We start from the raw sequence: 26,151 nt of genomic DNA, 5'->3' as shown, positions 1-26,151 counted from the left end.
CCGTCTACCAAAATCAATCTATGAGGACCCTGGAGAAGTTTGTTGTCTGGTGTGTCTCCCATGACATTCCACCTCTGACAGCATAGTTATTGGGTGTTCTTCTGTTTTGTTTTTCTTGCTATGACTGCAATTAAAAGTAACCATTCAGCTTCTTGTGCTTACCGGATCAGCCGTCTCTCTTCAAGTCACCTCTTGTGATGTGTTTGTTGAAGTGACTGGTCCAAATGTTTTTGCCAATACCGTATGTTATGCCACCGCGTGACCTTAATTTGGTTCTTAAATACCTGATTTGCATACCCTTCGAACCGATGAATAGTTGTTCCCTTCGCCTGCTAACTATCAAGACTGTATTCTTTATCGCCATAACATCTGCCAGGTGAGTGATTGAACTTGAGGTAGTGTCCGTGGTACCACTATAGACTTCGTTCTTCCTGGACACACGTCCTCAGGACAAAAGTGGCATTCCTACCCAAGGTAGTCACACACTTTCACATAGGCCAATCCATCAACATGCCAGCTTTCTATGCACTGCCTCAGCCTTCCAAGGAGGTAGAATGGCTCCTCCGCCTTGATCCTAAATGGGCACTCAATTTCTTTGTTGATAGGACCAGGGAGTACAGACAGCATGACTAACTTTTTGTCAGTTTCTCAGGAGCGAAAAAAGGTAAAGCAGTGAAAAGAGTACCATCTCCTCTCCATCTCATCTTATGTTATGCATCAAGACCTACTAGGGGCTAGCCAAGAAACAGTCCCCAGAAGGTTTACGCGCACGTTCCACCAGAGTTAAGGCTGCTACAATGGGGCTGGCGTATGGTGTGCCAGTTTTGGACATATGCTAGGCAGCTATTTGGGCATTTCTCCAACTATTCATGAAGCACTACTGCCTGGACAGCCAGGAGTGGCGGGACAGGCACTTTGCCCCATCGGTCCTGCAGGACTCCCAGATCTCCACCTAGAGAGGTACTGCTTTGGTATATATTTACAAGGTGAGGAATATATAGTTAGAAGTCTCTGTCGGAAGAACAAGTTACTTATCTTCAATAACACCTTTTCTGGTAGAGACTCTAACCTCAGATTCCTCACCAACCCATCTTTCTGTGGAATAGACTCATGCAGCCCATCAATAGAATCCCAATCTGGAATTCTGAACACTGCCACATTCTTATTTCAATGGATCCGCGTCCATGAGTGCAGAAAGAAACGAACATTAGCACCCGGAGGTGGCGCATATAAAAGTGCCCGACGTCCCATCTGGGGTGGGCTATACCCCACACGGAGCCGCTCTACGTCACTTGTTGATGCATGAAAGAATTGCTACAAAACGTTCTGGATTCAGCCTGCCACCTGGAAAAATTCACAAGGTGAGGAATCTGCAGTTGGAGTATCAGATAAGCCGAGGTAACTAACTTGTTCTTCCCTGCCTAATGCCTCTTGAGGCCCATTTGTTGTCCCAATTCTTGCTGTCAATAATTCACATTTGAATAGCTGTGAGTATGAAATGCTGAAATGCTGGGAGCAAAAAATAGGCTGACCTGAATGGGCAGCGATGACTCCTCTGAGCCTGGCAGAATATGCGGGGCTGGCCTTCGAGCATCTTTTCTGAAATTACAGTGACAGCTCTAATGGGTTTATATACAACACTGGGGTCACACTTGAAAGTAAGGGAAAATGGATTCCAATATAATTGTTGTGTACCTACTGTCTGGTCTGTTGGAACAGACTTCTGTTTATTGGTTTATTGGGGGTACAAGGGCTACCCCAGCTGGGATTTAGTATTAGATGTGGGAGAACACTAAGAATGCTATAGTACACTTCCACACACACACCCACACACAGCCCTCAGGGTCCAAGCTTAGTGTGACTAAAGACATCCCCTATCGTGAACATACTAAAGTGGTTAGGGATTTTTTTATGAGTTGTTTGTATTGGCTAATTTAACATACAAAAACAACTGTTTACCACTCAAGACATTTGCCATATCCTCTTGTGTCTCTCGGCAGTAGTGTGAATTTAACCCAGACAGTTTGTCATTTATATAGTGAGGCCACTATTTTATATTACCAGGACAAAAGTGGGTACGGTTGGCCCCAGGAATTTTACCCCATTGGTTAGGGCATGTCCAGTAGTCAATCCTATCCACTAGCTCATGCCAGGCATAAATGTGGCATCTCTAGCTACCCACTTCAGGAAAACTCCTGCCCCCAAGCTGCTGTCGGCAACCTGAGAAGAGCTGTGAAATGGGTGTGGTCTCCCCCTTTCAAAATGCTGACAGTACCAACTTTTTCTAACAATCATATTTTTACTAAGAATCTATGTTTACAAAATGATTCATGTGAGAAGTTGGCCTGGTATATGCTGTCCACTAGTTATAGTGGGCACCCTGTACCAGTCCAAACAACCCCTTATTGGTTATAGGTTAAAGACAACCTTTATTGAAAGCTATCCTAGTGGTAGCTATGGAGAGCAGCCTTCACGCTAAGTCTTGAAGGAATGTAAAGCAGGTTGTTTTACCAGTCTATAATCTCTTGAGTTCCTAAATGAAAGATATCCACACCATGTATATATATAAAATATATGTATTTATTACTAAACACACCCTCCTAGTCTCTTTATGAGACTAGAGGTCAAAACACATAAGTTACACTTCAATAATCACAGTAAAATAGTACAAATACACGTCAGGCCCTAGTGGCGAGCAAAACCATATACTAAAATAGTGGTATAAGAACCACGACTTAACTAGACACAAGGCCTAGAGCCTGTAGAATCGCTGGGACCGCAAGTAACCACCCAAGTTAGTAACACAGGGGACCCACGGGGGCCGTGTGCAGTGTGTGAACACAGCCGCGAGCTCCCGTTAGCTTCTATGGGGAAAGTCGCGGTTAGATTTTTAAAGATTAGGGACACTTAGAATTGAGTCAGGACCAAACCCTTTCGGACTTAGGAAGTTCTAGTGCTAACACCCACAGGAGCACCGGAGTACTCGCGTTACCTCACCCAGGGGAGCCTGGTGCATAGGTGTCTTTTGGTGTCAGGTCGCGTTTTTCGATTTCAATGGGAGCTGGCGAAGAAGTGCTGCTGCCGTGAAGATGCGAAGTGTCCGAAGAGATCCAAGCCTGGATCGAAGATGAGAAGAACCTGAAAGCGGAGGGGACAGAGTCTGGGTCACTAGCCAGTGACCAGGAAGGCGATAGGCAGATGGCCACCGATGTCGAGGACGACCAGGAGCTGGATTCAAGCTGACCCACAAAGGATGTCGAGTGCTGCAGCGTTGGTGCCCGGATTGGACACAACAAGCCTTGGCAACAGTAACCCACCCAGAAAGAGAAGAAATGCTTCGGTGCAGACCAGCAAGGTCTGAGGGACTCACCACTTGGTTGGGAGTCAGGGCACGTCTGGAGCAACCAGGGAAGCCCAAGGAAATACAAAGTTACCCCCTCAGGGACCCACCAGTCAACGGACCAGAGATCGCGAAGGGACCTCGTGACGAAACACAAAATGACGGCCCACAGGTCACTCGGAGTGACCAGGCCGACAATCTTCGGTGGATTCAGTGTTCGAGGTGGGGGCTACAAGTCAGCCCAAGCACGACTTCAGGAGACGTCGAGAAGTCAATGTACTTACAAAAGTGCACTATGACCAGGAGTTCCGGTTCCACGCTACTCACGAGGGCTGCGGGTCTCAGCTTTGCTGCGGACTCGGGTCGGCCTGTGAGATGTCTGGAAATCCTCTTCCTGGGCTGCAAATACTTCGGAGTCTGGCAGAGCTTCGGAAATGCAGACCGGCAAATTGCTTCGTTGGTGCCTGCCAAGCAGGGGAGTCACTCCTTGACCCCAAGGGAGAGATTTCTTCAGTCCTCTAGTCTTGAGTAGAGCGTCGAGGTTCCAGGATTCAGCTTCAGAGTTTTGTCCAGGGATATCTAAAGTTCTGGTTACAGAGGTTCCTTACTTATACCTAAGGAAGGAGTTGGACTAGCTCTGGGGACCCACCTATGGGAGGGTTTGGAAAGAGGGGTGGCTACACCCATTTCCTTTGTCCAGTTTCGTGCCAGAGCAGGAGCTGGAAGACCCTGAACCGGTTTGAGCTGGACTATGCACAAGAACACCAAATGTGCCCCCAGTGCAGGACTTCAAAGCACTCCGAGAGTGCTCCCACCTAGCCCCAATACACATAAGCCTGTCTGGGAGGTGGTTACACCTCCCTGTGACAGGAAACCTATTGTCCAGGCCTCCCCTGCCAGAGTTTCGGTCAGCAGCAGGAGGCCAGACCAGTGTCTCTGGCTGCAGCATCCATTTTGTGATGCCAGGACTCTGTTAAGTCTCTACCGGGTAACCCAGTACTACCATGTCTTTCCCTCTAGAAGAGTGGAATTCTACCCCCGATGCCAGAACTGGCGGGGGAGGGGGGTATGATTCCAAAGCGTTTGACACCAAATCGACATGTGCAGCCATCCCAAAGTTAGCATTTACCGCGAGGTTATAATGCACTTAAGAGTATATGGTCAGGCTGCATAACAAACAGCATCAGAGAAGGGTGTCCGAACGCTGCAGAGGGGCTCTGCTCATGCCGGGGCACCCTCTCACATAAGAACCAATCACTCTGCCTTCAGGATTGATAAGGCCTGCCATAGGAGTGTCTTATAGGTTTATATGTGTGTATAGGTATAGTGATATAGGTAACCTATATCACAGTAAGGGGTGCATGCTTCACCTTACCCAGGCTGCAGTAGCAGACCTGTGGTGTCATTTTGGGTGGCTTTCCAGGGGTGGCATAATACATGCTTCAGCCCCTGGTAGGCCTCTGGGGTACCTAGGCCCTGGGTACATAGTATACCATATACTAGGGACTTATAAGGGCACTCCAGAATCCAATCTGTGATGTACCTAATGTACATGGAATCAATTTAGAGAGGAAGCAGCTAGGCTGGGGCCCTGAATAGCAGTGTCCCAGCCAGAAAAATGTCGAAAAACAGTGAAACACCAGCAAAAAGTGGGGGTATACATGTGAAGCAGATCCTACTCTCCTACAATTCACATTTTTACTGTTTAGGAAAAATGTTGCAACATTTGAATCTCTGTATTATTCTTTGCCCTAGATAGCCAGATATGGTTTTTCAGTGAAAAGCGGCCATATGCCATCATAGATCCAAAATGGCAGCTGAGCGGGAGCCCCTAAAGGAAGTTCCCAGGGAGGGGATCATTCATCTTTAAATATCCTGCTTTATACCCTGCCATCCTTTCACTAAAAACCAGCAGCCTAACTAAGAAATACGGCAACAAGGAATTAATGACTTCTACTCTTGAATACATTTTTGTAACGTGCTCTGCTGGAGAATTGCTGCATCCCGCCGGTCTGCGTTGACCTCTCTGCCCGGAATTCTCCGACGCAAACCCACTTCTTCACCGGTCCCAGTCATCCTCCACTCTACTTCATCACCGGTCTGGAAGAGTGCCTGCAGAGGTTATCACGGCCGACGCGCAGTCTCACCCTGAGTCGATACGGCTGGTTGCTGCCCGAGGCTCCGTGCGGTGAGTGAGGAGACTGTCTGGTCTGAGGGGGAGGGTCCATATCGCGGCTGCCTTCGGCCCAGCTGGAAGATTCCTGTGACTACGTTACGGTTGAGGAGGGAGAGCCCTTGATGCTGTCTTGAACCGGTAACTGGAATACTGCATCGGCTTGGTCAGGTCTGACTGCCGCACCCCGTCATTCTCGGTGAAGTGCATGAGGCTGTTCTGACCAGAGATCCTACAATCACGTTGTGGATCTGGGACACCGGATTGGGAGCATGGTGTTACTGCTATTGCTGCGATTGATGTGCGGGACGGCTGAAAGGCAGTGTGAGGAACTGCGTTTGTTACACTTTGGGAGCTGCAGTCGGTGTTCCGACTGGGCCTCCTTTAACGTGGTTGACCCGCCCGAATTAGAGAGTTCTCTTTATGGGTTAATTGCATTTTCAGGCAATCCGGATGCTTGAGTGATGGATGCCTCCCCCCATCCCCACCCTCTGCTTTACACGAGACTTCACTCTGCAAGGCTGTGCGCCATCTTTTGAAGAGACTGGGCGCTTTGTGTGTATTTTGCCGATTGAATGTGTCGGCGGTGAATTCTCATCTTCCATTTTAGCTGTCACACAGTCTGACCTGTTGGCCTCCATATTGGTGGGGCTATCTGCATGCCCCACTATCTGACCTGTTAGCCTCCATGTTAATGGGGCCATCTGCATGCATTCCCCTGAACCTCTCTAGGAATGGGATCAAAACGGCCTCCTGAGGCTACTGAAACTAACATAGGACCATATCTGCTTGAACTTTGCTGGACACAAAAATAGGACTAAGCTTGCCTCCGAGGGCCCGCAGGGGTGGCAGCCATCTTGGAAAGGGACCAGCTTCATCTGTGACCTAACCTCCTCATGTCTCAACGCACCGCTAGTGCCTCTGACCTCTTTGCTCAGTTAGGCCTGCATGCTTGTAAGATCTACCCCCCCCCCCCCCAACTTATCGTTGAAAGTGAAAAAGAACTTCAAACACAATCTCCACAAACGCTGGCCGGAATTTGACCATCTCCTTATGCAAATATTGGTAACATCCTTATTCAAACTATGGACAGGAATCTCAAACGCTTTGACAATATCTTTGAGGATTAAAAGCACTCTTAATAACTAGACATCGCCCTTCATCCATCACAACACTTTTCCCTCTAGATCTTCACCCTCTGCAACATACACCTCTACTCCCTTCAATTCTGTATCCCGAGCCCTACCTATGGGCTTACCCTCTATACTGGCACCTTCTATACCTTACGCCTCTTCTGCCCCCTACGCCTCTTCTGCCCCCATTTCCGACCCAACTCATTTACCTGTGTACCGCTCTGCTCTCTCCAACAACTCGGAGTACACGCTTAGCACGCACACTACTATTACTGACATTCCGGTTATTCCTCCCTCTTGCTTTGGTAGCAACGATCCAAGGGCCTTCCACCTAGGGGCTGCACCCAGGAATTCTCCTCTTCCCCCTCCTGATGGTTAATGTTGTGTCACCTGCCCTACCCACTGGCCTATCAGTTCTGTCCAACATTATAAGGGTTGTACATCACACCCCCTGCACTTCTAACCATGATAACCCTATTATGCTCTCCCCAGTTTCAGGCACTCCCAACTCCCACCTCAAGGGCGCTGGACCAAGCTGCTGGCCCCAGTCCATCTCGGCATAACCCTTTCACACCTGTTTCTGCCTCATGCACTTCTCCTATTGTCTGTTTTGAAACCAATGTGCCGGCTACCGAGCCCTAACTTGGTCCGGGGCAGCTCCCTCTTGCATCATATTTTACTCCAATTCTTGCTGATAGTCTATCCTTGATTGATGACAAAACCACACTCACACTAGCTCCCCTTGTAATTGTGGTAAGGGACTTACTGTACCTTCCAATTCCCTCCTAACTTCAGAATCCTACCCTTCGTCTCTTACTGGGGTGGCTGAGGAAAGCTTTAACAGCTCTTACCTTGAGGAGAAGTTCGCTGACCTCAAGCAGGATCTCCTGGCTGTCAAAAAGATCATGCAGTCTCTACTACAGTTCTCCATAAAGATGGAGAGGTTATGGAATGTACACCCTCCACATGGGAATTTGCAATGTAATACACCTGGAGTCTTCGGGGATGGGGATGAACAATCCCCTTTTCCCGATTCCTACTTAGTTCCAGGTGGATCTCTTCCTAGCCATCATGCCAGACCTCGTAGGTTTCAGCCTCAGCTGTCAGCTGAAGACAACCTCGCTCTTGTATTCTTGTACAGTGGCACGGGGTCTTTCGCCTCCTCTAACTCCGTTATTAACATCACTGCTATTTCCCCTGACAGGAAACCCAGGGTCAACATCAGATTGGTTAATAAGGAAAACCTACTCAAAATAACTACTTTTCATATTGAAGAGATTAACACCGCTCCTCTCATTAATTCGATGCTGCTCAACTGCAGATCGGCTGTGAAACATGCTGCTGACATTTCTGCACTCATCTTAGCGCAAAATTTGGACTTTCAACGCTGCCTCCTCCCCTGTTCTTGACGTTTCAGTCCCACCTGATTATGCCATTATCCGATGTGATGGGGGGGGGGGGGGGGGGGGCATTGCGTGCAATCATCGCTCCAGCCTAACCATAGAACAATCTCAGATTCCTCCGCTATCTTCATGTGAGCTACTAATGACAGAAATTTTGAATAAGGGCAAGATTGTGTGTATGCTTCACACGATTTACCATCCACCGGGTGACAATTTGCTGTTCATAGAGCAAATCATGGAGGTCATTAGCTCGTGTTCGGATCAACTATACCACATCTTCCTTGGAGACTTTAACCTCCATTGGAATGACACCAATGATCTTTTAGTCGGCTCCTTTAAGACTTTCTTCTCCGATCTCAACTTCTCTCAGTTCTGTAAGGGACCTACCCACAACAAAGGCCTCGACCTCATTATTGCTAAAGACAATATCATTAAAATGGATGACATCCCACCTTGTGACTGGTCGGATCCTCATCAAATTGCCTTCCACATACTGGAAAAGACCTCTAGCAGAACGGGACAGCGTCTTAAAGCTAAACAATTGTCTCGGAACATGAGAGACGTCAACATCAATGCTCTTACTTCCATATCTATGAATAGACTTCAGCCTCCCCCTAACATGACCAACCTGGATGATCTTTCTGATCATTACTTTAGCACTGTGGCTAATATCTTTGACACCATTGCGCCAAAACAACTTAAAAGGATTCCTCTCAAACAATCCAAACCTTAGTTTAAAGTTTCCCTAAATGATGAACGCTGTAAACTTTTCAGGTAGGATCTGGAGAAACAAGCCTTCCACCACCAGCCTCTATCAGCTAAGGAAAATGTGAATCGCCTACAATAAAAAAATCCGCATTGCTAAAACTGACCATTTCAGGGTGCAGCTGAAAGGCACTAAAAACAGACCCAAGATGCTATTTGAAATCATCAAACAGCAAGCAAACCACACTTCCAACCCAAACCTGTCTTCCTTGACTCCGCTTCCTAGCGGGGAGGACTTCACAATGCACTATTCTGAAAAAACTAGGAAAATTGAACTGGAGCTGCAACCTGTCACTCCCATGGTGCCGCCTCTCAACACACCACATCTCCAGCGGAGCTTGTGGTTCCCTTGGCAGTCTCCTTTGTTCTTGGTTTTTCTCCCAAAAATGACGCCTCTTGTAATTCCTTTATCCTGCCAGATTGCATAGAACTACTCCACGATATGGCAACTCTAAAACCGGCCAATCACTTCAATGATCCACTGCCTGCTAAATTTTTTAAAGACCTCAACTCGGCCATTTTACCTCTTTGGTCGAGGATCATTCATGAATCTCTCCTGCAGGGGAGCATTCCTGATCGCCTAAAAATTGGGCAAGTCACTCCCATCCCTAAGAAGCCCAACTCAGATTTATCTGATCCTAACAGCTTCCGACCTATCACCAGCATCATGACGTTAGCTAAACTGCTCGAGAAATGCGTCCACAAGCATTTCTGCAACCATATAGAGACATTTCAACTATTTGACCTCTATCAATCAGGTTTCAGAGCAGGGCATAGTACTGAAACTGCACTAACTCACATTGTGGATGACGCCCTGAAATCCCTTGATCAAAATGTCCCTTGTCTTCTGATCCTTCTGGACCTGTCTTCTGCATTCAACACCATCAAACATGAAACCTTGATTAATCCTCTTCAACGAAGGATGGGTCTCGCTGGACCGGTCCTAAAGTGGTTTACCACTTTCTTACATAACCGCACACAAAGGAATAAACTCAACCAGTCCCTTGCATCCAGTACCCAGGTCAGGATTGGTGTTCCGCAAGGATCCGCACTCTCACCCATGCTCTTCAACCTTTTTATGGAACTTCTCACTGTCATTCTGAACCACTCTAACATTCATTACCACATGTACGCTGATGACATTGAACTTTACTGGAAGATCTCCTCTCTGGATGACATTAAAACTTTAAATGAGGCTCTTTCGCAAACTCAACAATGGTTAGCCCAGAAGCATCTTTTGTTGAATACGCCCCCCACAACCACTCTGCACCTACTCTGGACTGGCTAAATCAACTCACAGACCTTAACTGCACCCCTCACGTGGTTGATTCCGCTAAATCGTTAGGCATTACCTCTGACAAATACCTTAATATGCAAGCTCACATCAGTGCCACTATTAGGGGTGCTAACTCTCATCTTAACACCCTTAAGAAAATCAAGTCTTCCCTTCCGCCCGAAGACATACAGCTTGCAGTACATTCCCCGGTGATCTCACTATTTGAATATGGTCTGGTGACCCTTGCAGGGCTTCCTAAAGCGAGCTTGGCCCCTCTCAGTGCCACTCTCAACGCATCGGCCAGGCTCATCACAGGCTCCAAAAAACACAATCACATTACACCTGACCTTTTGCAGCTTAACTGGCTAAAAATAGCCTGCCTCACGCATAAAGCCTTTCATTACAACACTCCGGCCTATCTGGCGAACAAGCTTGTTCTTTCTGGCCCGGGTCGTAACTTAAGAAGTACATCCCCACTACTCTTGAAACCTCCCAAATTCAAAAAGAAAAGTATGTACAAACGTGCTTTCTCCGGCCTTGCTCCTAGAATTTGGAACGCTCTTCCTACTGAGATAAGAGCCAATCCTTCCACTGCCTCTTTCAAGAAACAGGCCAAATGGCTTTTCCTGAGTGACCATTAATTGCATCCTCTTTTTCAAGTCCCCTTGTTGACAGATTTGACATTTATCCTAACATATCATTCGCTATTTATTTTATGATTGGTTGGTAAATTGTTATTTTACCCCAGGACCCTTACGGAACTATACTAGCTGGGCCGACTACAGTTTTGTCATTTATTGTATTATGTTGTGTCGAGTCACTATTGATTGTTTTGCTGAATGTTACAGGAAATCTTTTGCTCTCTAGGAGAAATTGAACTAGTGTGGCCCACTACCCGGTCCCTGATCTTGATTGTGTACTCCTTGTCGTTTCACAGTGTTGACCTATAATGTACTGAGTTTAATCATGCTTCTGTCTCTGTGTACAGCGCTCTGATACCCGCAAGGGTCATGTTCGCGCTTTATAAAACTTTTCAAATAAATATATATGCCTAAACAGTAAAGGCACTTTGATTGTATCGACTTATTGAAGCATGCAACCTTGAGCACAACTTTCAAACTCCTCAACAGCCCCCCTTCACAAAGACACGTGATTGTCGGATGACACCTCAAGCCCAGAGAATGCACATCGTGATAGGGGCCAAAAACACCAAAGGAGTGATGCTGGGCATCTTTGTGTCGCATAAATTAGAGGGCATCCTAAAAAAACATCAGGAATCGGTGGCTAGGAGGCCAGTGACTCTTCTTCTGTGATCCACTGTCCAGCCTCTGGTTCTCACTGAAAACATCCCCAAACACTCACCTGTTTGGAGGAAAGCTAATCACAGTTGTGAGAATCTTATTTGGTCTTAATGCCAAACCCCTTCAGTCAGCTTTTTATTTAGTATATGTCCATGTTTTTCAATTCTGTACGACCACCCAGAATTACAGAAGGGTTTTGATTACTGATGACCATTTCTTACCATTCCTCTTAAAAGTCTCTTTGCTTCAGGTAAGGAAATCATCAGCATCATTATAGTGTCCCGTATTTTACTGCCCCATGCCTCCTGTTGCATCTCATGTATCTATCTGGTTGCTTTGATTCCCATTTCGTGGAACTATGTTAGGATCCTTGCTGTTCTTTCTGAAATGAAGTCACTTAGGACATTTGTCACCTTTTGTCTCTCACTCCATATCACTGCGTACTTCAAAAGAAATTTCAACCATCAACCACCTTCAGTCTCCTCCTTTGTCTTCTTTCTACTAGGTGTGTAAATTACATTTTTGTATGAGGTCTGCTCTGTGTCCTGTATTAGCCCAACTGCCCATTTGCAATAGTGTGTCTGAAACCTCATACAGGATGGTCCTCCAGTACTTCTACTCAATGCTATCTGGGCCAAAATAATATACTTAGTCCCTTCCGCAGAAAACAAAACATGTCTTCTCTCATCTTTTTCCCCTTAACTTCAAGTTCCATACACCCCTAAATCTTCAGGGTTCACTTTTACCACTTTAGCTGCGACCTCTTCAGGCTACTTCGTGCCCCCATTCATAAAATGTGTCTCAGCATTACCTACCTGTCAGGACGTTACCTGATCAATACTTTAATCAGCACCAGGTTGGACTAATGTTGCAAACTATAAACACTAAGAACCAACACAACAGCTGACCAGGGTCAAGCACTTCAATTCTACAGTTTCATTAATCAAAGAATAAGTGAAACAACTTCGAGCATCTGCTGCTGAAAGATGCCAATTTAAGCCAAAAGTTCACACAAAAGGAAGGTGCACTTGATAGAAGTCAAACAGGCGACAACTTTATGATCCAGAAGTTCTTCTTTTTATTTTGATCTTGTTAACAAACCGGCACACAGCCAACGCGTTTCGTTCCTTAGTGCCACAGGAACTTTGTCAGGGCTGTAATAGTTATAAAGACCAACATAAATATACATATAATATAATACATTTACAAACTTATATAGACACATACAAAATAATGGTAAAACAAATGACCCAAAACCCAATGCAAAAAACAGTAGAAATGTATTTGAAACACATATATCAACAATTACAAAAACCAACAAAGACGTACATAAACATTTATATAATAACTTTGAAGGCATCATCATGCCTGTCATTACTCAATCAATACATTTAAAGAAGAGTTGTGAGTAGATACAATCTATTTTATATAGAGGTGGGAAAGAAAAAGGACAGCAGTAAAGAATTCTTAAGATCATGTTCAGAAGCTCGAAAGTAAGAATACAAAAGACAAGGAGGATGATGTCAATAAAAGGAAATAGTGATAGCAGCACATAGTAACCCAATGAGACCAGAGCAGGCACTTCACCTAAAAATTGTAAAAAAATCAGAAAAGAAAAGTTCATTCTGTAACAGCGACACAGTGCTAAGAGAAGCTGCAGATCAATAACTGCAGATTCTCAATCCAAAAGGACCCCATGATAATAACCATTTTACGACGCTCAAATAACACGAAGTCATATAATAAAATCAATTTCCTCCCGATATTCCGTGGGATATATATATTAAAAGTCCTCAAATTTGAATATGATCATAAAGTATAAGCATTAGAGGGCATCTCACCTTCTTGAATATATCAATTAGCTGGAAAGCGGAGAAATTTTGCGGTCAGTCACGCATGGGTAATTGTGAACACATGTCCGATTCACGAAACCCTGAGCAGAAAGAAAATGGACGGCAGTAAGTAGGGAAAATATCATATACCATAATAGGGTAGTTTATACTTCACCGTAAACTGTGAACCAATTCCAGATTGTGAACAGTGAAACTGATCCACAAAACGGCACTAAAAGTTAATGTAGTGTAGCTAGTCTGACACCAGTATCGCACCTGGGTCAGATAGTAAATTTCAGGAAGGATCACAAACAGCTTAAACAGTACTTCAAGTATTTCTTAAAACAATTCTGTTGGGTACAAAGAGGCAATAAATAGGAGAAAAAAGTACTAGCAAGGTGATCCTAAAAGTATGTAACATGTTCAGCAAAATTGCTTTTAAAGGCATAAAAACTATTTAGCAAGATTAATACTCTGCCAGAAATCAACATCTATAATGCTGGAGAGAGCTCTTAGATTCGTAAACGTGTAGGCACAATTCGCCACGTAACATCTCACCTTAGCAAGGTCGGAGGTAAAGTCCAATACTGATTACTGAATGGAAATATGGATGAAAGATTTATTCAGAGACGGCCGGGTATAAGGGGCCTGTCTTAAGTATCTAGGCCCAAAATGTGAAAATTAAAGGTGGATTACGCGTGTCTCAAAAAGTTTTTTTTTCCACAACGTGATCAATACCAAATTGAGAAAATACCCTCAGCTCAATTCTCACCTTGATGGATTACAATGAATATCCAATGCTGGAGCACAGATGGAGATAGCAAAAATGCTCCTGTTAATATCTGAAAAATGAATTATACTTAAACTAATTTAGATCTTCATAGAAGTTACATCCAAGTCTTGGTCTGATTATATAAGAAACTCAAGACACTCATGGTCTTTCCTCGAGGTAAGATGCGACTGGTCTCCAAAGGAGGTCACACAAATAAAACAGAAACTCCCAAAGTAGTTTGACCCACGGATTTAAATAGGTCCCACTGTCAACACATATAAGTATCTGGAAACAAAAACAAATAGAGGAGCAACCATTTTTCATACCAAAATTAATTGTATAAAAGTTTAAACCCCAATACAAAGTCCCACCTGTAACCAAACAAAGTATATAAGTGCCCAATGTCTAAGCAGTTGAATGGAGGTGAGCACACAGGCTATTGTATTAGCAACAGAGCCGAGGACCAATTGTCTGTGTATTATAAGAAAAGCGTATAAGAAATTGTATGAAAACTGCCTAGCCCATCCTATGTCAGCGCGCTGTCCCCCAATTGCCCCACTGTTATAAGTGGATCCATCTTAATGTAGCCCCCGTCTCTCGTGTAAAGTTCTGTCTGACACCACCCGTCTTCAAATACACCTAGTGCAGCCTAATCCTGCTCGACCCAACCTCTCATTAGTTCACCCGTAATATAGTCCGTCCCAGGGAAAAGCAGGCACTTACCTCAGTGGAAACGTGCAACAGCCGAGCAGCGTGATAACTTGCGACGGCATCGGGGTAACGTTGTGGCCATGGTTGCTCCAACACTAAATAGACCCGTACGTCAGCGTCATGACGTATCGGGTCCAAAGTGTAATGGACAACATAAACGATGGACTACCACGTTAAAGGGTGTTAACTTATGGTGGCAGCCTTATATAAAGTAATGATAGGGGTGAGTTTTATCAAATATATATATATATATCATATATCCGCTCATACGTGTAATCGAATATATAAACGATAGGCCACCACACTCAAGCGCCCACCCTAAGGTGGCAGCCATATACAAAAACACGAGTAAGTTCCCTCGATAGTACACATCACAAAAGCAGCATATATAAGAAATATATTACAGAGTAGCAGACCAACTATTTACAAATCATTACCTATTGGCCCGCAGCCACACACAGCAGCGTCATGATCATGGACGCGAGTCGAGAACATAAATAACGGACCAACATGTTCCGAGGTATGCAGAGAAAGTGGCAGCCATATTGAGGTGACTAAGCTCTATTTGTATCTACCCGGAAAATGATATTAATTGCAAGTGGTTCTTTTAAAAGTCATTAAATCTCATGACAGTCCGAATCAACTACATGTTCCAAAGTTTGCAAATAGGCTGCGGCCATATTTAATTAGGCTAGGTTTTATGTGTATGTACCCCGGGAAATGATACCAATAGCAAGTGGTTCTTAGAAGGGAAATGACCAAGAATCCCAGAGCAAGTGGATTCAAGTGCAGACGTGAAGTACACGTTATAGTCCAGAGAAATAGAACAGTAAAGAAATATTTGAATTTGTTTTGACAAATCTAAAAGAGAGACACCAAATTTGAGCCAGGACAAAAATAAGATTGAGATTGCAGATAGTAGGTGGCTAAAAATTTGTAATGATGACAGGGTGTCCAATAAAGAGTTGTGGTAACAACATAAACATTGGATATCTTATACGGCATTAGCCAATACAATAAGAGCAATATCACCCCACATTGAAAGAGATTTTGTATATATAGAGATTCACAGTAATTATCTGCTCTCAATCACTACTGTAAACTATAAACACTACTTGCTCTCAACCCATGAAAAAGTGTTGGTTTTAATAACCAATACAACATTAAATCTGTCGACATAATGTTACACTTCCCTGTACAGATATAAAATAAACCGGTGCATTGTATACCTGACACAGCTATAAAGGTTCCCCATTTTACAGTCTCATTTAAAATACAGTGGTAATTATAACAGACAAATCTACTTTAAGGTGAAGAGAAAGGTGGTGTCAAAGCCACCAGATTGTTAAAATTAAAATACCATAAAGTATATTGATAGCCAAAGTGAATTTGTTTAGGGCCATCAGATTTTACATGGTAGTTGGGATCAATGTAACTTTTACAATAAAGACAGGCAACTGGTAGATTTACTGCAGGTAAAAACTGTCGATCATACATAAACTGATGCTACCACTTCAGCAGTATAAGAAGGCAAATACTAATTACTTAATACAGTGGAAGCAATGGCAAGCTACATCCTGGCACTAGCGTGGATGTGGCTACTCCTTAGATGTGCACTTCAGGAGGGTCCGTAAAGGGTAAAAAATAGATTTCTTTCACAAAAGAAGGATGTAGGGGAGAAAGGGCAACCTATGGGGGCACTGTGCAGACCATGCATATGTAGCTGCTGATGGTGAGTTAATTCTCAAACATGTTCCATAGTAGGTCATGGTTACCGTTACGTCATTGTTGGCACCATGTAGGGTTCCAATGAATGAAATTAAATGAAAAGGGTTTTTATAAAGCGCATGGCTACCCGGAGGCATCCCAGCGCTGAGAACAGTAGCCAGAGAAGGAGTGAGCCTCTACAGGAAGAGCCAGGTCTTCAAATGTTTTCGGAATGTGAGGTGGTTAGATTCTTTATGGAGGTCCAGCGGGCGGGCGTTCCAGAGTTTAATGGCGTTGTAAGAGAAGAGCCGTCCCCCGCTTCTGGCCTTCTTGATATTACTGCTAGGTGGAGCTCATCTGAGCGTAGTCTTCTGTTGGCCTTGTAAGGGCGGATCCGATTTTTGATAATAGGTGGTCCACTTCCTCCCAGGGACTTGTGGGCCACGCACAGGGCTTTACAGTGGATTCTTTCTTGCACCGGGAGCCAATGGAGAGAGCGCAGAGCAGTTCTGCTGAGCACCGGATGGGGGTCCCAGTAAGCAGCCTTGCAGCAGAGTTCTGCACGATCTGTAGTTTCGTGACAGCTGAGCTTGGTGCGCCTAAGTAGAGGACATTGCTATAATCTATCCGAGACAGAATTAGAGCTTGGACCAGCAGTTTTTTGGTTTGACTGGGTAGGAGGGGAAGCACTTTGCGTTTCATTCTTAGCAGCCCATAGCAAGATGCTGCTGTCTTCCTAGCTTGTGTTTTAAATGAAGGGTCTTGGTCTAACCTGATGCCTAGACTTTTGATCTCTGATTTTGGGGACGGTACAGGCCCCATACAGGTTGGTCATATGGTGTTTGATTTGAAGCTTTGGTGGTTGCCCAGCAGCAGCAATTCGGTTTTGTCACCATTGAGTTTTAAATGGGATAAACATCCATTTGGCCACTTCTTCAAGGCAGGAATGGAGATCAGTAGGCGTCTGGTCGATCTGATTCAGTGCGACAACGAGCTGTGTGTCGTCGGCATACGTTACTATATGAATCCCAAAGGGGGAGGTAATATCCGCCAATGGAGACATATAAACATTAAAAAGCATAGGGCTCAAAGAGGAGCCCTGGGGGACTCCACACTGCAGGGGCATGGGTTTTGAGCAGGTGTCGCCTTCAAAAACCTGGACAAGTCTATCTTCCAAAAAAGATTGAAGCCATAGTAAGGCGGTGCCGGTCACACCAAAGCTCCTGAGACGGTGAATCAGAGTTTGATGGTTCATCGTGTCAAAGGCTGCGCTCAGGTCGAGGAGAATTATGGCCGCATAACCTCCTGCGTCCAGGATCTTTTTCGATTCTTCCACAACTGCTAATAAGGCAGTCTCTGTACCCTGACGGGGGCGAAAGCCCGTTTGTGAGGGGTGGAGCAGGTTATGGGACTCGAGGAATGCAGCGAGTGTGTGTGTGACGTGTTTCTCCGCAATTTTGCTGATTCCTGGAGGCAGCGAGATGGGACGGTAGTTGCCCAGGTCCGCAGGATCCAAGTGTGTTTTTTTTTAGCAATGCTTTTATCATTGCCTTTTTCCACTGGGAGGGGAGTATACATGATGCGAGGGAGGTGTTAATCAGGCCAATGATAGTGGGGCAATTTTGGGTACCACCAATTAAAAAATATTAGGTGGCACAGGGTCTAGTGGTGACCCTGATTTAACTGAGGAGAGAATGGCTAGAAAAGACGCATGGGTCAGCAGGGTGTAGGTCTCCAAATGATGTTCTTTTTGGCACTGACCCAGGTCCATGGGATTAGTTATTGTAACCCTATTTCTTTGGGGGAGTCGCTTGAGAATGTTCTGTACTTTAGTGGAGCAGTATTCCACAAGTTCATTGCAGCGGTTTCCCGAAGGGTCAGGTGCTGTCTGAGGATTGGGAACCTTAAGTAACTTTTTAGCTATGAGGAAGGTTTCTCTCGAGGAGTTCGCCGCGGATGTGATCTTTTCCTCAAAGTAGGCAGCCTGGGCTCTCTTTATTGCTGCCTTATATATTCCGATGGCTGTCCTATATTCTTGTTTTTTACTAGGTGAAAAATCTTTCCTCAATATCCTTTCACATTTTTTGCATTGTTGTTTTAGGCTGCGTAGTGTGGGGGGAGAACCATGCAGCCTAGTTAGGTCCCACTTTCTTGTAGATAGCTTTCTTAGGGAGCACTGTGTTAAGAGATCCCTCAATCCAGCTCATGACGCTTTTATTAGCTGCCACAGGATTGGGGTCCAGGTTTGGTTTTGTGTTTTCAAGTTCCTGTGCCCAGCGCTCCCGGGGGAGTTGGGGCCAGGGGCGAATATGCATGTGTGTCGATTGGGTATGTGATATAGTAGAGAGAGAATGCCAGAAAAAAGGAATAAGAAAGTGGTCTGACCAAGGAATGGGGAGGGGGGCTTTCCCTTTGAGCTCCTCCAAGTTCGGAAAAATAGGGTCAAGGAGGTGACCTTTGATATGTGTGGGTTCGGGGACTTTCTGAAACAATTGGCAGACCCTAAGGTCATGAGCTAGCTCGTTCGCCATTGATGTTGTGGGGTCATCAAAGTGCAAATTAAAACCTCCGAGTAATTTAAAATTAGCAGAAGTGCTAGCAAGATTGATAGCTGTTTCCAACAGAGAATTGCAAAATTGTCCCGTAGTCCCTGACGGACGATAGATCAGAATGCCAGAGAGTGACAATGAGGGGTCAGTTCTATTGAGAAATGGATATTCTCACAGTCTAATATAGGGCTGCCTAGTAAATGGCAGGTCATGTAGTCTTTATAAATATTGGCGATACCACCCCCAGGACCTCTGGATTAAATATCCCGGGGGAAGTGATTGTACAATATCTGGCTCGGAGTTTATGGTGAGCCAGGTTTCTGTGTGAAACAGAGCTTCAGGGTCTGAGTCTTCTAATAATGTTAAGATCTCAGTCTTATGTTTGGGCAGCGATCTGCAGTTTAGTAATAGAAATGTATAAAGGTTCCCCTCAGTAAATATGGGGGCGGGGGGGGCGAGTTGTGGGCGGAGATTAAAATGACAGTGTAAACAACTGTCCTGGTTCTCCTCAAGAAGAATGGAGTGAGCGCATTTAGGCCCTAAAAATCTGTTTAGCTGTTTGAGCTGCATGCTAGAGTAGTTAGGCCATAAGGGGGTAAAGGGGCAGGGTTTCTGGCCCTTGGGCCCGGACGGGCGCAGACGGGCTTGCCTTTGGTGCACGCGCTGCGCGCGTCCGCTGCGCAGTCGTGTCATGTGGCGCTTTTGAGGGCATCAGCAGTGCGTTGGGTTCAGCCGCTAGACCGCTGACCCGTCGCCCTTTAAAGCGTGAGCCTCTTCCTGGTCTTCACCAGCTCCCCCGTCTACCCTCCACCCGACCTTTAACACGGCTCCCCCGAGAACAGGTAGTCAATTTAAATTCACAATAAATCACAATAAATTGTTAAAAATAGCAGCAATGGTTATTTTAAAATTATTTCAGGCAACAGTAGAACAATGAAGCACTCCGGTTCCCGTAAGGACAAATACCTCTCTGGTTACTGGTCGCGTCATGTGGCGCTTTTGAGGGCGTCAGCAGTGCGTTTGGCCCAGCCGCTAGACCGCTGACCCAGCGCCCGTTAATGCATGAGCCTCTTCCTGGTCTTCACCAGCTCCCCCGTCTACCCTCCACCCGAGCTTTAACACAGCTCCCCCGAGAACAGATAGTCAATTTAAAATCACAATAAATTGTTAAAAATAGCAGCAGTGGTTTTTATTAAATTATTTCAGGCAACAGTAGAACAATTAAGCACTCCGGTTCCCGTAAGGGCAGAGACCTCTCTGGTTACCATTAAAAGAAGATGTTCTTTGCAACTTGTTACTGTGGCTGCTGATGGTCTGTTCTTTTGGCACACCACTGATGTTGGAACTTTATCAATTGAATTTGTGTGGAAATCACTTGTAAAATGTTGCACCTCCGTGCAGTGCAGATTTTCCTGGCTGTGGTTTCTTCTGCTTAGCTGTTGGGAGTTTTAGATGACTGTCTCATCCTTTTACGTGCCATTCCAGTCATACCAAGTGCATTCCTCATGCCCCACATTTAGAGGCATATGACATTGCAGGGATGGCTCAGCAGATAGGCTATTTAAATATAGTGATGGACATCTGCTATAATAGCCACACCAGTCTCCATCTTCTGCACAGAGGGTGGCTGTCCGTGTAAACCAGGTGTCTTAGCACTTGTGACTGTTGCCACGAATAGCATGGGCCAGCATGTTTGTGCTCATGCTCCTCACCTCCATTTTTACAGGTGATGAATGCATGATGGGAGGCAGCCCCCAAATGTAATCTGTTCAGTGTGACTGCCAAGTTTTGCTCACCAGCATACTCTACTCAGCATGTTAATGTCTTCCCTTCATAATTTCATGCATAATCTCCATCTTCGTGTCTGAGAACCTTGGCTTCGGTAATAAAACCGTGTGATAATTCTGACTTCTGAGCAGCACTTCCATCACAGTCTCTGGTCACAGGTGCAAATGAGATTTGATTTGCTTTCCTGGAGTGGTCCTGCTTGAAGTGCTAATACCCACAATGAAGTCTGGAAGTGACAGTATTTCCACTGAAAGTATTGTATTGTAAGTAGCTACTATTGTTGAGGATATGCTCCTCATGATGATCTGTTTAAATCCGTCCATGGTTTCCCTCACCTCCTCCCATTCATTCTCTCCATTCATCTACATGCCTAGCACTGACTATTTTCAGAAATTCAAATCGACTTCAGCGCACACAGCCCCCTGCTTCTGCTTAGAAATTCTAGAATTCCTGCCTTTATTCCTTCCCTGCAGTGCCCTGTCTACATCTTAAAGTTGTGCACTTTTTTGAGTCACCTTTGCAATAGGCCACAAGACCTCCCTTCTCCAGCTGAGTTACACCCACGTTCCCTAGTATCCCCACTGTGGCCCTATATAGTGGTTGTCACAGCCATAGATATATCAATAGCACTACCTTTATATATAAAATGTAGGGCAACTGGTCAAGTGTCCTGGGCCTGTGATATTCAAAATCAGTTAGAGTATCCTTGTAACAAGTGTTGCTGTTCTTGGAAACACAGGACTAGTGTTGATATGCGATAACTCGCGGGGCGCACACACCAGCCTCATAGCTGTGGGAGATATGTGGTTGGGAGTCTTCAGGCTTTTGGTTCATGGGTTCAAAGTGGTGAGAGCTACCAACTCAAGGTTTCATTCGCAGTTAGATGTTGGTCACACACTGGTATATCTGTTGCTGAAGTGAGTTTCTTTGGATCAGGCCGTCCAGTGGAGCTTTTTCTCCCAGTCCGGTCTGACTTACCAATTCTAAGTACCTCTCAGCAGTGTTGGCATACAAGATCTCTGGCTGGTTCTAAGCATGCAGGGACTTCTGCTTTCTCAGCAGGGCTCAGTAATGTAGAACTTCTAGTCATTCCTAGGAACGTAGGTTCTTCCTTAAAGTTTGATGGATGTGGTACCCCTTCAAAATGTGGCACACGTCTCATTCACAAAACATGTGGTTCCCCCGTTATATTTAGCGTCTTAGAAAGTGCCATGTTTCTGATGGCAAAACCTTTGACCAAAAGCTTGGCGGACATTGGACTGTCTGTCAGAGTACAACAGGCCATCATTTGCCTTCTTTAAGGGTGGAATTTCAGATGTACTTGTTTCCTTCTCAGAGAGACAGGAAACTGAAGAAATTACCCCCAGTGCTGGTAGAAAACTGCCAGCGTTTCAGGGACATTTCCTTTTTCTGGTTTTCATTTATAAACTCCCAAATGTTTTTGGGGAAAAACAAAAAGCCTCACTGACCAGCCATGTTAAACATGGCATCTTCTCAGTGTCACTAATGTTGTCTTGAATGTGCTCACAGAGCGTAATTTTGCAGTCAGTAATATCTCAAGGGATTGTAATCTTGTACCCTTCCGAAGGTACCACAGAGAGCTCAAACTGATTTTCCATTTCTGGTGCTTCACACACGGCCATTTTAGGTAACTCAGTCCAACACAGTCCACAAGAAAAGAAAAACATTGGGCTCCAATAATTCTCAAATGGGGCCTTAGTGTTGCTGATAAAATACCAGCTAAGGCAATTGTAGGAGAGCAACCCATGAACTGTCAGCAGAACAGTGGTAACCTCATCACATAATCAAATACCACTGCAGGAAGTTCCCTACCATTCCTTCAGAAACTAACTGCATTAGTCACTGTACAGAGCAGGATTGATATTTGTGTACTTCACTGAACAGTTGGGCTCTCATCTGTAGCACTGCCTGGCTGGCACACACCTCCCTATTGCAGGCCTGTGTGGTCTTTTGTGAGAACACATGTTAGGAGAATGTCACATTAAGTGACCATCGTCTCATTCCACAAGGCCCTCCGTCTGTTTTGGAATACAGATCTGATGGTGCCTCTATTTCCCTGGCACCTTAGGAGCGGAACATACATTGAATGACTATGGTGCAAGAAACTTCCAAGTTGCAAGAACTTGTTTTTCTAAATTGCACTAATCCACTTCCATACCATGCTCCTTTTGACTTGGACCATTCTCCCTAGGCTACAGGGGTGGCCACTATACACCACTTAATTCACTAATATTGCACCTGGCTGAGTCGGAAATAAGTGACCTGCACCTACACCTTTGCTCTGAGGGTCCTGGTTTTGTGAGGCACTATGCAGGTAGAAGATCATGGACCCGTCCACAAATCCCACCCCTGTATTTCCAAATCCCTAACAAATGAGGCTTCTTGCTGCTTGATGTCTGTATTAAGTGAGGCTTCTGCTGCTTGATAGTGGAAGACTCAATATTTTCTATATTGTAACTGCAGGGCAAGGGGACAGATTAGTGCCTTACTGCTCAAACATTTCCTGCCCAGCTCTGTCCCACTTCTTCCTCTTTCTTCTCTTGGTTAAAGAACACATTGACACTTTTGTAAAAATGACCTGGATACTGCAATTTTTTCTGCCACTTAAACACTGATCAGGAATCGAGGGGGCAGTCTGAAAACCAGCACATGCATGTTGTGGTGGTAACTCTTCCTATGTTGCTTGCTGCACACCATGGTCTGGGCGTCATAGGAAACCGGCTGTGCCACTTGTATCCAGAGACAGATGCATGGACGCAGCTGTCTTATTCTACCTTAAAGTTGCCAAGTGGAGGTTGAACTTTCCTTTTGCAAACGATCAAGCCTCATTCCCCCTTTGTGACTTCTTCTGCAGATTATTTGTGAATGGACCATCATCATCTGTTTTTGTTGTAAATACAAAATTATTTCTGCTTCCTATCATTGTATTCATGATAGTGAACATAGAGCCAGATGTACAAAGCATTTTACGGTTGCAAACACCTTCTCTGGGTGTTTGCAAGGGCAACGGCTGTGATCTCTTACCAATTTGATATTTGGAAGTGGCGCGTTTTAGGCACCCTTTTAATACACCGATTAAGTAAGTGATGTATCAATGTTCTGCGACAGAAATCTGGTTCCAAAATATTGAAAAGTTACAGACTCCCAAGTTGGGGTTGTAACCCTTTTGCAAAAAGGAAGGTGTCACCCAAGGGTTCCTAGATCTTTGTAAATATTTTTTTTTAAAATGGGGAATAGACAGTTGCCCAGGGGACCACTGCCAAATGTCTAAAACTTAAAAAAGAGTGAACATTTTTTTCTTTTTTTTACCCAGCACCTTTAAGTTAAACGTACTTTTATTCAAAAACATTTATTAAAAAGTTGCTTGAAAATTGATCACAGACATGATGGTCTGGTGACTCCAGGAGGTCACCATACCTGTGGTGGCCTCCAATCGGAGTAAGTCACAATTGCAACCTACTATATTAATATTCATGAAGTAGATTAGCGGATAATGACCTACTCTGAATCGAAATATTACAAACTGCCATAGGTACATAAGTTCCTTTGTAAAATTCTTTACCGATCATAAAAATGGTTGTAAATTGTGACCAGTTTATTGCAACCCAGTAGTACTTCTGGCCCTAAAGCCTCTTAAAAGCTAGAGATGGGGCATTTGGTGCCCACAATGCTCGTTAACACGACGGAAACATAAGTAAAAAGGTACGAATGTATTTTGCATACACTGATGATTGCTTTTATCAAGAGTGCCATCATTACTGTATTTGTTACATATGAAACCCATGTTTCAGCTCACTGTTGTCTGCTCGATTTTATAAAGCTATTGCGAGGAGGAATTAAGGTAGCTTTATATTCTTCTTAACAAGTATTGTATTAATTTTTCAAAATGCCTTTATGCCTCCAAGAAAGGAAGTAATAAGTTAGGATTGCTTAAGCCTTTGTTGAATTTACTCAGTTTTAATATTCTTTGATAATTTTTACAGTTAAAGGTTTAAAAGACTTTCATTGATATCAATTGTGAAACTTATAGTAGCTAAATGTACAGCCCTTTTTCAAAGAATTATACTTATGATTTATGAAGTGCCAGAGTATCACTGTAGCTTTATGAGGAATAGGGATTCCACGGTCATCCAAGTAATGTTATATTAGATTTGTCTAGACAGGTGCAGTTTCTTTTATGTTACATGGATAGTACTGGGGGAACAGAAGACAGTTTCTCTCCTTTAAATGATTTATTAATATCGGTGTCTTGTTTCTCAATACTAACAATGTTTTCTCAAATTTTTCTTTCTAGTCTTGGCTTCGGACTTCAACCTGAAGATATTTTTAACACTGATAGTGTCATCCATCAATGCTGCTTAGAAGCCATTGGGTTTCTTCTTATTTTTTTTTTTTTAAGAACTGACTATGCTGTGGGTAAAAATATCTACTGCACTCCACGGTCTTCCTAAGATGAGGTATCAGAGAAACAAAGACTGTGGGCACAGACGAGGCTGCCTTGAGTGACACAAATGCTGTTTGCCTTCATAGATACACGTTTGATGTTTTTTATGTTGTTAAACCTCACCATGTATTTTATTCGAAGGAATTGGGTATTAAATAATTTAAATGTCTTATGAATTTACTTTGTGGCCAGACTGACAGTAGCTCTTAAAAGATAAACTTAATAATTTATCTCTGCTTTTTAACCTTATTTGTAAGATTAAATAACGTGCAATAATTGCGTGGGGTGGTGGTTTCATTGATTTTCTTATCGATTAGACCCTCTAATTGACCCTGGGCTTTATCTTTCCAATTTTGATAGTTTCTCAAAGACTGATTCTTTAACCTTTCAGCAACAATGACAAACCAAATTGCAGTACCTCAATTGTTTACTCTACACTTTTGTACTTATATTTTCCAGAAATTGGTTACACTATTGTAAATTGTAAATAGTTAATAAATAATTGTATCATATACTGCCCTATACCTGTTTCAATGTTAATCTGGGATACAAAGAGATAAATAAAATTTTATTTACTATACAAGCCCTGGGTCAGATTGATTTGCTACATGACGGGCCCTTTGACTCAGCTCCTCATTCTCTTATCTCAGTTAATCCTTCCAAATATTTTTATGGTTTACATCTTTATTACTTTTCAGAAACAACAACATAGAATGTCAGATGGTTTAAATTACTCTCTTAGCTACTCAACTCTCAACAAAGTTCCATAATCATAAAACAGTTGCCAAAGCCAAGAATGTCTTGCCATCCTGAGGTTCCCATCCATGAGAACCCAATGAAAAGGGGGCTATTGAACATAGAGGTGTGATAGAAGTTCAAGCAGAACACCCTGTAAAACAGGAGGGAAGTTCTATAAAGATGCTTTGTTTCTGCTAA

The 26,151-nt window shown here is 44.1% G+C and overlaps 1 protein-coding gene across 4 annotated transcripts in view; it reads left to right on the top strand.

Moving 5' to 3' along the window:
• The window catches only part of GOLGA4 (golgin A4), an 840,043-nt gene extending 814,245 nt beyond the window's left edge, over positions 1-25,798 (top strand). For all 4 annotated transcript variants that reach the window (XM_085607536.1, XM_085607535.1, XM_085607534.1 and 1 more), the window contains one exon: positions 25,066-25,798. In XM_085607536.1, coding sequence (XP_085463662.1) covers positions 25,066-25,089 — 24 coding nt within the window. In that variant the 3' untranslated portion in view covers positions 25,090-25,798. The remainder of the gene's footprint in view (positions 1-25,065) is intronic.
• Positions 25,799-26,151: the final 353 nt, after the last annotated feature.

This window comes from Triturus cristatus, chromosome 5_2 (genome assembly GCF_964204655.1).
Source record: "Triturus cristatus chromosome 5_2, aTriCri1.1, whole genome shotgun sequence".
NCBI classification, from domain to species: Eukaryota; Metazoa; Chordata; class Amphibia; order Caudata; family Salamandridae; genus Triturus; species Triturus cristatus.
This window is presented reverse-complemented; position numbering and strand designations above follow the sequence as displayed.